Source organism: Nuphar pumila, chromosome 14, assembly GCF_984573655.1.
Source record: "Nuphar pumila chromosome 14, dmNupPumi1.hap1.1, whole genome shotgun sequence".
In the NCBI taxonomy this organism is placed as follows: domain Eukaryota; kingdom Viridiplantae; phylum Streptophyta; class Magnoliopsida; order Nymphaeales; family Nymphaeaceae; genus Nuphar; species Nuphar pumila.
Genome location: NC_143262.1, coordinates 13,719,633 through 13,730,711, shown reverse-complemented (window position 1 = coordinate 13,730,711; position 11,079 = coordinate 13,719,633). Strand labels below are relative to the sequence as shown.

The following is an 11,079-nucleotide window of genomic DNA, read 5'->3' as shown; positions in this document are numbered from 1 at the left end:
CTACAAACAAATTTTATTTATTTATTTTACAAAAGCATTATTTTTATTAAGAGTTTTAAATATTGTAATATGTGAAAGTATTTATATAATAAATAATTGATTCAAATATTATGTTAACTATTTTAATTTATAGGTATATTTAAAAAATATATACTTCCTGTCAACTTTTTAGAAACTCATACCATTTTTTTTAGAAACAGTTTCAATGTTTATTAGGAACTTGTATAGATATTTTTTCTTAACGTTTATAATGAAAATGTAATAAAACCCCATACCTTGTACCTATAACCATTCAATACAAAAATTATAAAAATTTCCAATTTCACTGTTTGGACCCAATACCAGCAGCTGAAGGTCAGAACAGAGTCCGGACCCAGGATCCGACCCGTTGATAGCCCTACCTAAACCGAGCCGAAACCCACGTTGGACCTCTCTGCCTCTCATAATCTTCCCTACCCTTTTCAAGGATATATATATTTTTCCCCTGGCTTCTTCTCTCAGTTTTTTCCGCCAAACACTGAACCAGGTTTCCAGGGTCTTCTCGTTCCCTACAAATCCCGGACACCTCGCCTGGCTTTCCCATGAAGATCTTTTCTGCGGAATTTCCGCTTTCTCTCGTGAGTCTTTCTTTCCGGAATTCATCTTCTGCAGCTCGCCTTTGTTGCGATCCTCTCATGTTTGCCAAAAATTCCCACGCGTTCTTTTGTTTTCCTCGGAATCTGATTCCGCGATCGGTCTCAGTCGATCGATCGCTGTGACGAAAGGAAGAACAAAAGAAAAAAGAAAAAAGAAAAAAGAAAAAAGAAAAAAGAAAAAAGAAAAAAGAAAAAATTGTTCCGTTTACTCTTTTTTCTCCCATCACCACATCCTCTTCTGGAGAATTTAGGATTTGCTTGGAGCGGAATTGCGGCGGGTTTCCGTTTTCGGCTTTCGTGTGATTTTCGAGGTTTCAGTCAGAGTTTTACATGGATTTTGCTCGTGATCGTGCAGGAATTTTCTGAATTTCGTTGTTGGAGCAGATTGTTTATGATCAGAATGGCGGGACGGGCAGGGAATCGGACGTAATTATGCGGCGGGCGAGGATTTTCTAAGGTTTTCGTCCAAGGGATTTCGCAGCGATCGCGAATCGTTGTGCGTTTCTGGGTTTCTTTGCTTGCAAGGCGATGAATGTTAAGAATGATCACATGGTCCCGTTGGCGGTGCTGCTCAAGCGTGAGGTTGCGAGCGACAAGGTCGAAAAGCCGGATATTTTGCACGGTCAGGCGAGCCAGAGCAAGAAGGGGGAGGATTTCACTCTGTTGAAGACGGAGTGCCAGAGGAATCCTGGAGATGGTGTGTCTACGTTTGCGGTTTTCGCGGTGAGTGGTGTGCATGGTTGCTTGAATTTTTCGGATACAATTCTCAGGTATTGAATTTCTGTAACCTGTTGATTTTATGTCGTCTGGGTAGATGAAGGAGAGCGATGGTTTTGTTTTACATTCATATATGATGCTATTTCATTGCTTTTTTATGCTGGTTCTGTTAATCACAATATCTGATCCTTATTTGCTTCTGGGTTTTGAGATTCTTATGGCATATGCTTTATTGCATTCAGAATGGTTTTCACAGATTATGCCCGTCACTTAGAAAAGCCATGCATCGTCTTCCACTAATACAGCTTCATTGTCCAATGTCCATCGATGCAATGTCAAAATGTTGTTTAGGTGGTCTGGCCGCAGATACGGAATAGTAGGCCTGAAAACTGGTGAAATGTGAAAAAAAAAGGTTTTGAGGCTTCCCTCCACCACAATCATCTACTTGTACACCTAGGTTTGAAAATTGGTAGATTGGTCACCTATCTGAACCATCTCCATTTTCGAGAGTATAACCATTTTTCAACGAACCTCTCCAGATGGTATTCTTAATGTGACCGGTTACACTCTTTTGCAATCAGTTTTGCTACAGAACCTGCTACTCTCTTGTAAGATACTATGAAAACTGACCTTGATTTGTGACTATCTCGGATCATATAGCATTCGCATTTTCTGTCTATCATGCACGTGTATTGGTTAAAAATGCATGGTGGGTAATATATGGGACTGGGTATGGATTAACTTAGACTTATCTGACAACCAAATGTTATTCATATTCACGTCATATTAGATTGATCTCAATGTGAACTAATCTCTTGTTGATCCCATGTATGTGCACATTTGGAGCCCTAATCCATGTATGTGTGTGTGGCATCACATGCTGACATCTGGAATCGCTGAAGAGGGTCAAGAGTATCAGCATTATGCTGCTTGCTAGTAGTCTAATCAACAGTTTCCATTTGCTGGAAACAGTCACTTCTTCTGAATTTTCTCTCAGATACCATGTAAGAGAAAGGAACTTGGAAGAGAAAAGTGATAGCTTTCTAGATTGAGTTATGGAAGAGCACCCTATTTATATTTGAGCAATAAAAGAAAGAAAAGGATTGGAAACCTTACTTCATTAACTGTTTAATCTATTTAATAGTAGGTGCATTTATATACAATCCCAGCCTTCTGTAAGGGAGATGGCTTCTATTTTTACCTTACACAGATATTTTGGTACTTATAAGTGTCAAATCTTGGGCTTAAAACAGGCTTTTTGTTGTTTGAATTTAAGGGATGTTCGTGGTGTTTTTGTTGCAAGTGTTGTGTCTGCCAAAATCTTGTTGTTGTAGAAACTTTCTATCTAGGGAATTTAGTTGATATTTATGTGTAATTGTGTTCCAGATCTGCGCAAAATTTTATTTAATTACCAATTTAACCATGAAACAAGCCATTGTTAGATTGCTTAGATGACTTCTTTCTTTGGCAGCTTTTTGATGGGCATAATGGGTCAGCAGCTGCTATATACTCAAAGGAGAACCTCTTAAACAATGTTTTGAGTGCAATTCCTTCAGACCTTAGTAGAGATGAGTGGTTAGCCGCACTGCCAAGGGCTTTGGTTGCAGGGTTCGTTAAAACTGATAAAGATTTTCAAGAAAAGGGTATGATCAATGTGCCATTTTTGTTTACACATTTTTTAACATTTTGTCAAATTTGTCAGGCTTTGAGTAATCAGCCAAAAATGGAAGAACATAAGCATCATTTTAATTTTCCTTGTATGGCAGTCTTTGTTTTCTGTAATCATGGTCCACTGGGAGCTTATTCATGATTCATACGGTTTGAATGCATTTTTCTGTTTGTGCACTTGCTACTTTATATTGAATATTTTAGTTTACGTGTTGCATTAATGCTTCTTTTGACACCTTATTTTTCCACAAAACCACATTTCCTCCTCCTGTCGGGGGATTACTCTTGAAGTGCCACTGAGGTCTGCTTCTTGATGTTCATGCATTGGCTTCAGGTACCCCCTAGAGCTTTTTGATCTGGGCTGACCAAAGAACAAATTATTGATGTTTTCTTTTTGTATGGAACCATGTTAAACCTATTCCTATTTAACCAGATTATCTTCAACTTATGTGTTTATAAGACGGACATGGTGATTAGCTGGTCTCTGATGAACTAAGAACTTTTCCTCCTTGTATTGACCTCCTGCCATTGAAGTGTAGAGATCAAATTTCATTGATGTTTGCATTCTAAGTTATATCCTGCTAATTTTCAATGGCGGCTTGCAATTCTTCATTCCTTCATTATCTTTTCCTTAGTTATTGGGCCTTTGGTTGGCTTAGTTGTCTCTGAAAACTTTGCATGCGACCTTGCTCGCATTAAGTAAATTGAGTCCTGGCAATGTCAGCTTCTAGTCATTGACTTGGGATGTGTTCTTCAATTTTGGTTAGCATAATCTCTTTAACAAAGGATTGACCAGTATTGAGTGGAATGAGTTTTGTTGTTACTGGGTTGATCTTTGTAGTCTTGGACATAAGTTGGTAAGGTTTACTGAGTCTCTTGTTCTCTTAACTCAAAGCAGGACATCCCCAATACTCTGATTACACTCTTTTCCTTTCTACCTCTTGCTCTCAGTCCTTTTTTTGATGTCTAAACCATAGTCACAAATATTTGTATCGGCTATATCTCGGTGAGGCTATTTCTCGTGATATTATAGGTTTGGTGATAAATCTCGGGGCTTAAAAAAAAAGTAAGAGAATATTATGTTTAGACAAAAAATTAAAAGAAATAAGTAAAAAATGTAAAAGAAAGAAGAAAAACATATTTAAAATGTAAAAAATAAATAAAACCAGTAAAACTAATTGATAATATCACAATATTCTCGTGATAATATCGCAATATTATCAAATTGGCGATATTTTACCTATATTATCGTTTGTTGAATTTACAGCGATAACATCACGATGTTTTGAAAATATCACCGATATCTGTGACTATGGTCTAAACCGATTCTCATAGAACACTGTGTAGATCATGGTTGCCAAAAATATCTAGATCAAAGTCCATGAAGTAGGAGAAAAATCCTGACATAAAGTTGTGAAGCTTTTGGGAAGTTTGCTTCCTATTCAATGCCAGCATGATTCCTTTCGGCGGGGAAACCTAGTTATGGTGTAGGATGAGTCTGGTTTTATGCAAGGTTGCCAGACTAGGAGGCAGAAGCGAAAAATGATACGGGAAACAAAAGCAAGAAGCAGCAACAACAACAACAACAACTACGCCTTCATCCCAAAACAATTGGGGTCGGCGATATGAACCAAAAAAGAAAATCATTTTGGGTCTTCCACATGAATCCTTCTCCTCCAATCATTTCTATCCAATGCCATGTCCTCGGTGAGGTTCAAAGCATTCATATCCTTTCCTATCATCTCCATCCAAGTCTTCTTAGGCCTACCCCGACCTCTTTTAACTAATATATTTTCCCATTTCTCCATCCTTCTATCTGGAGCATCATTAGGCATTCGCCGAATATGTCCAAACCACCGTAAACGATTCTCTCTCATCTTATTTTCAATGGATGCAATGCTGACCTTCTTACGTATCTCCTCGTTTCGAATCTTATTTTCAATGGATGCAAGAAGCGATGCATTTTAAAATGTATAGGAAGTGGGAAGCGAGGAATAAAAAAAGAAATATAAGAATTGAATGAGAATCAAAATGAAACACAAATGAAAACTAAAATAAAAGTGACAAATATTAAATTTCATGTTTTTTTAGTGCAAGAATTAAATTTTTAACATCTAAAAATGATGACTACCAATATAGAGAAAGCACATGGAATTGAGTGAGAAAAGTGAGAGAAAACACAAAAAACTAGAAAAGTTAAGAGAACATATAAGAAGAATAGATGAAGCGTGTGGAAAACATAGAAGCGTGGGGGAATCAAGGTTCTCATCAAGTTTTGAAAGTGAGGAGTATCACACTTCCGAAGCGAGTTTCTAGGAAGTGAGCTTCCCACCTATCTAAGAAGCTTCTGGTAACTCTGGTTTAATGTCTCTCAAATGCATGCCTCCTCCTCATCATTGAGGTCTGATCCTTTTTATTTATCTCCAAAAGTAAATTAAAATGCAGTTCTCATTAGCTCCAGTTGACCTGATTAGTGCAATGTATGGTTCAAGTAGTTTTCCTTCTGCAGAGCCTAGAATTCTATTAATTTAACTACTAGAGTTTTGAATTTTTTATCTGACTTTTGGTCCAATTTCAGCACAATCTTCAGGTACGACGGTTACCTTTGTAATAGTGGACGGGTGGGTGGTGACTGTGGCGTCTGTAGGTGATTCTCAATGTTTTCTTGAATCAGCTGAAGGTTCAATTTATTCCTTGTCAGCTGATCATAGGCTTGAAGTCAATGAGGAAGAGTAAGTCATGGTTTTGTCTTTGTTGTTTATCATTGGATTTGGGTTACAAATGTTATTCTAAAGAATACTTACTTTTTTGGGTCTTTGAGTAATTTATGCATGGCAATCATGTAGGAGGGAACGAATAACAGCTAGTGGAGGTGAGGTTGGCAGGCTAAACGTTGTTGGTGGAGCAGAGGTATGCTTCCCATTCTATTTCTCATGCTTGACCTAGTTTTGGTTCATTTTGAGCATTTTGATTGCCTTTTTGCAAGTATATATCAAGTTTTTTTTTTTAGGTACTATATCACAAGAAAAAGGATACAGGACAGTCCAGTTTTCTGGAATTCTCCATTAAGAATAATATACAAGAGAATACAACACGATTTTTAAGTCCATGTGGCGTAGGTATACACACACATCGCATATCATCATCATCAAGCCTTATCTCAACTATACACACACATGCATACCACATATGAAGACAATAAGAAAAACCTGAACTCCCTTTGAGTCATCATGTAAGGTCCTAGTGACGAGGTTTGCAAACTTTACTGTATGCATTGAAAAAATGATGACATTGATAAGTAAACAATGGTGGACTGTTGTCCATTTGACATGGACCTGGGGACATACAAGACGCAACGTGGGTACAGCTAATAAAATAGAAAGTTTTGATGATACCACAAGGATGCAATAATAGATATGTACATATATAACATATACACGTGTATTTGAAAAATAGGAAGATTATAAGAAAGGTAAAATGGAATATCTAAAAGCATAGAGCATGACTTCTCCAATTTTTTCCAGCACATAAAAAGTTTAAAGGCAAAAAGAGACTAATTAAAGAAGAAAAAGAGAGGAACTTAACTCTCAGCAACGAACTTTTTGAGGCTTTTCTGAATAACCACATGGGAAATTAGAAATCCCAAGAATAATCCACCCCGTCCTCCTATCTTCCCACTTTAAGAAAAAGGAGAAAGTTTGTGCGTACAAAAACATGAATCAGACAATTCTCAGTCAAGTCAATCTCTGGCTGGAATTCTGAGTTCGAATGATTTCTAGCTCAGTTTAGGTCTGCATGGGGTTTCATCTATTGGTAGCTCATTTGGCATGTGACTCAGCTTTTTCACAATTTGACCAACCATCGTATATAGCATGCTCCTATTATAATGGAGTAATGTGTATGGGAATGTGAAGGATCAATATGAAGCTAATAATGTGTATGGGAATGTGAAGGATCAATGTGAAGGATAATAATGTGTATGGGAATGTGAAGGATAATAATGTGTACGGAAATGTGAAGGATCAATGTGAAGCTAATAATGTGTATGGGAATGTGAAGGATCAATATGAAGCTAATCCATACCACTTTGCTATTTCTTGTGCAGTTATTAGACTTGAGTAGGCTGTTGACCAAGATGTTACTTCTTGCTTTGGAAGACATTAACATGTTACTAAGGAAAACACAATAAATCGCTAGTCAACCTTTCATCAGCTGTAGTACACCAGTATAGGCTGTATAGCCCGCTTCGTCCAGCTCCTAAGCCACCATGCACTTGCCCAAGATAGTTAAAGCTCAAAATGTTATGCACAGAAAAAAAAAGCTTGGATATTGAAGCTCATATTCAAGTGGAATGCATGAGAGCATTCCTTAGTTGACTAGTGATATGGACTGCATAAATAATGTCTTTGGTTGATGCAGTGTGAAAATGATCAAGCTGCCAACAAGCTATTTGGGAACTCATAATAATTGCATAATCATTCACTTGACAATGAATGTGCCACACTAACTTTTTTTTTCTGAATTTAACTGCTGAATATTTATCTTTTCTTTTTTTATCCTTTTCTTTCTTTTTCAGATAGGGCCTCTAAGATGCTGGCCAGGTGGTTTGTGTCTTTCAAGATCTATTGGGGATATGGATGTCGGCGAGTTTATTGTTCCTGTCCCATTTGTCAAGCAAGTGAAGGTTGGTCAGATTTTGTATTTAATTTTTATTACGAAGTACTGGCTGGCTTTTTATGCATGCCTTTCGATAGATTGCAATATCATTAAATTATGCTAGTGAACCACGGAGTTGCTTAATGGGTTATGTTTATTGTATTTAAAGCTATATCATTGTTGACATCGTTATGTACTACTGCAGTTGTCTATTGCTGGTGGTCGTCTTGTTATCTCAAGTGATGGAGTTTGGGATGCCTTGACTTCTGAAAAGGCTCTGAGTTGTTGTCGTGGATTACCAGCAGAAGTTGCAGCCAAACAAATTGTGGAAGTATGAACTTTTGGTGGTCCTCTCGCATTCTGTTGTTTAGCTTTTTACTAATGACGTCTCCCTTTGAACCATTGACTGTAATCTTTGCAGGAAGCTGTAAAAATAAAAGGACTTCGAGATGATACTACATGTATAGTAATAGATATATTGCCACAAGAAAATCCACCTACTTTGCCGCCACCTAAGAAGCAAGGAAAAGGAGTATTCAAGTCTATGTTTCGGAAAAAGTCCACTGAATCATCATCTCATTCAGATAAAAAATGCTCTGTGCCAGATGTTGTGGAGGAAATATATGAAGAAGGATCTGCAAAGCTTGCTGAAAGGTTTGGACTTCACCTGGTACTATCTTACGTTTCAGTATGTTGTAGTGTCACTGTTTCTGTATTCTTAATTGGGCTTTGCATCTCAAGTTGTCTGTCTGTTTCTTTTAATGGAGCCTTCTGACCATGCGTTAAAACATAAGCTTTATGCCATTTAGGCTCCTTCAAATTAGCCCTTTTGTATGCCTTCATATTTTGTAGAAGCAATTTTTTTGTTAAATATCATAATAACATTTTTGAAGATCAGTGGTTGGTAGATGCCACTTATCTATGTAAAGATCAGTGTGTTAATGACAGTTGTTTGCACTACTAGTTCATGACATGGCTTCACTGCTACAATATTTTTGTTTTACAAATTCATGCTTTGTTCGTAAACAACTGACTGTATCTTCTCAAAATCTTCTTTTAGCAACAGGTTTAAATGCTATATCTAAGACGTGATTGATGATGAACTTTTCAGGTTAGATACACAGTATCCCCTGCGTAGCATGTTCAAGTTGTTCGTATGTGCAGTTTGTCAGGTAGATATGAAGCCTGGAGAAGGCATTTCTGTACATTCCGGTTCCTTACATGGTGGAAGAGTGCGGCCCTGGGATGGTCCTTTCCTTTGTCCAAGTTGCCTCGTGAAGAAAGATGCCATGGAAGGCAAAAGGCCTTCGGGAGGTATTCTACTTGACATTTAATTGGTGTTAATGTTTAACTGCTTGGATTCTTTTAGGTTAAAACATAGTACTTGGTGCAGCATCTATAAATGTCTCATCTTGACCATCATGCACATTCCCACAAAAGATTGTTATATAGCCGCTTATTTGGAAATTTATGCCTTCAGTGCCTTCCAGAGCTTAAAGCTTTGTCGTGAGGATTTGGGCGTTTGATTCAGGATACACTGAAGGTGACATATATATCCAGTTTCAGCATGAGTGTACTGTAGGCACCTACTTGCTTACAATGATGAGAACACTGCTTTGGTTCACTAATCAAAGGTTTAGCTTAAAGCTGCATCGAGTTGAGAAACGAGGTTATTGAGCCTGGCAAATATTACTGGAAAAGCTGCTTGGAAAGCTACCACTAATCTTTTTCGTGGAGTTGCAACCACGGAAAATCATTTCTCTAGAATGGTGAAAGCGGCTATGTTGTATTATTTTTGGAACTATGTAGCTGATTTTTTCTCTTACATTCTTTCTGTGAAAATCACAAGGCGTGCTCGTTTCTTCATTCGCCCTCCTGACACTCTTTGAGGGTTGCCTCCATCGAGGGAAGGATCTGTTCTAACATATTTACTGTTTTTTTAGATTTTCCAGGTCAAAATTTGTTACATTATTTATAAACATTGGTTGAGTGTGAATTAGTATCTCATTAATGCAAATGATCAAAGATTATTGAAGCAAGATGTACCGCCATTAAGGTCCAAGAGTAGCAGCATTAATCATGTTCTTTGTTTCTATTCTTGTTCTTTGTTTTAGACAACCTTATCCAACCATTTATTTTCCTCTATTGGGCTGGCAAGGCAACACGATTGTTGTTTTAGCTTCACTCTATAGTTCTTGAATTGTAACCTCAACCCCACCACTGTTGCAATGAAACTCTTAAGTGTTTTTGTGTTGCTCTCTCTCTCTCTCTCAATTTTGATAGGCAAGTTAGGTATGGGCTGCCCCAAGGGGGGTTGGCATAGTGGGGTGGGGCCTTGGGTGCTAGACGGCCAGTCAAGGTTCCATTCTCATGGGTGTCACCCCTCTGCGCAAGCCAAAGCATAGCATAGACCCTGGGGGCAGGGGTCTTAGCCTCGGAGTTTTATGCTGTCGGCATGACAACTGTAGGTATTGCAGGATGATGACAAAGTCTTCGTGTCAGGTGTGGTTCTTCAGGTTATAAATTCAAAAAAAAAAAAAGTTAGGTATGGGCCGCCATGATGGTCACCGCAGGTACAGCAGGCTAGGACCAGTGCAAACAGGTTTCCGATTCTAGTGGCATTTTTTCCATCTCCCATAGAAAAAAGTTGGGAATGAGCCCGGGGATTTGTTGAGGCCCTTTGGTGATAAGTGTTACCTTACCCTCTAGCTATTTCATTCGATCCTTTTTTAATTTGGCAAATTAACCAGGCCGGGCCTGATCTGCTTCCGGCTGGCCCTAGTTCCACAGAGCCGGCCTGTGGATTGTTGCATCTTATAGTAGTAGTTTTTCAATGAAAAATGTTGTATTGAAAAATTAATGTCTTTAAACTCGAAATTAAGTTTCAACTCAACATAAAGCTTGTCAAGAAAACCAACCAATCTCAAACTATTTTTTTTCCTTATGGAAAGCATAGAGGAAGGCCCCTCATCCATATTATTGAAATTAGCTAACTGTACACAAGAGCTCCAAAAAATGGCCTATGCACAACTAAAAAATACGGGTCAAATAGACTTGCAAGCAATCGTCGGGGGGCCACAAAAATTGAGCACCCCTGTCAACGCTGATATCCAGCTTGATTAGTCGTTCAAACCAAGCTTGAGATCGAGCTAGCAGAAAACTCAAAACTTGATTCAGCACAGCTCATTTACAGCCATACTTGAAGGCTCCCCATATGTTATATGGACCTTGTGTAAACTCTATTGATACCAACCGGTACAGAATCAAACTAGAGGTGGCAGTTTAGTACCTTTTCTTTTTTATTCATGAGCGTTCCTATGTTTTGAAGTGGATCTGGGAATGCATAGAATCCTGAATAGTGTGTTTGTAGGTGGCAGATTTGGCAGCCCCAAAGGGGTTTGGC

At 38.1% G+C, this 11,079-nt stretch overlaps 1 protein-coding gene across 2 annotated transcripts; it reads left to right on the top strand.

Annotated features, from left to right (window-relative positions):
- Positions 1-497: 497 nt before the first annotated feature.
- On the top strand, positions 498-9,725 carry LOC149816439 (putative protein phosphatase 2C 12). Of its 2 annotated transcripts, XM_089986706.1 has the most exons (10): positions 498-617; positions 991-1,358; positions 2,824-2,995; positions 5,599-5,752; positions 5,867-5,930; positions 7,597-7,704; positions 7,882-8,007; positions 8,098-8,330; positions 8,788-8,990; positions 9,157-9,725. In XM_089986706.1, exons 2-10 carry the CDS (start codon positions 1,164-1,166, stop codon positions 9,171-9,173), a joined length of 1,272 nt encoding a protein of 423 aa, XP_089842832.1. In that variant the 5' UTR covers positions 498-617; positions 991-1,163; the 3' UTR covers positions 9,174-9,725. The 2 variants fall into 2 exon arrangements, with proteins under 2 accessions (XP_089842832.1, XP_089842833.1); XM_089986707.1 differs by having other exon boundaries at positions 582-1,358.
- The last annotated feature ends 1,354 nt before the right edge of the window (positions 9,726-11,079 follow it).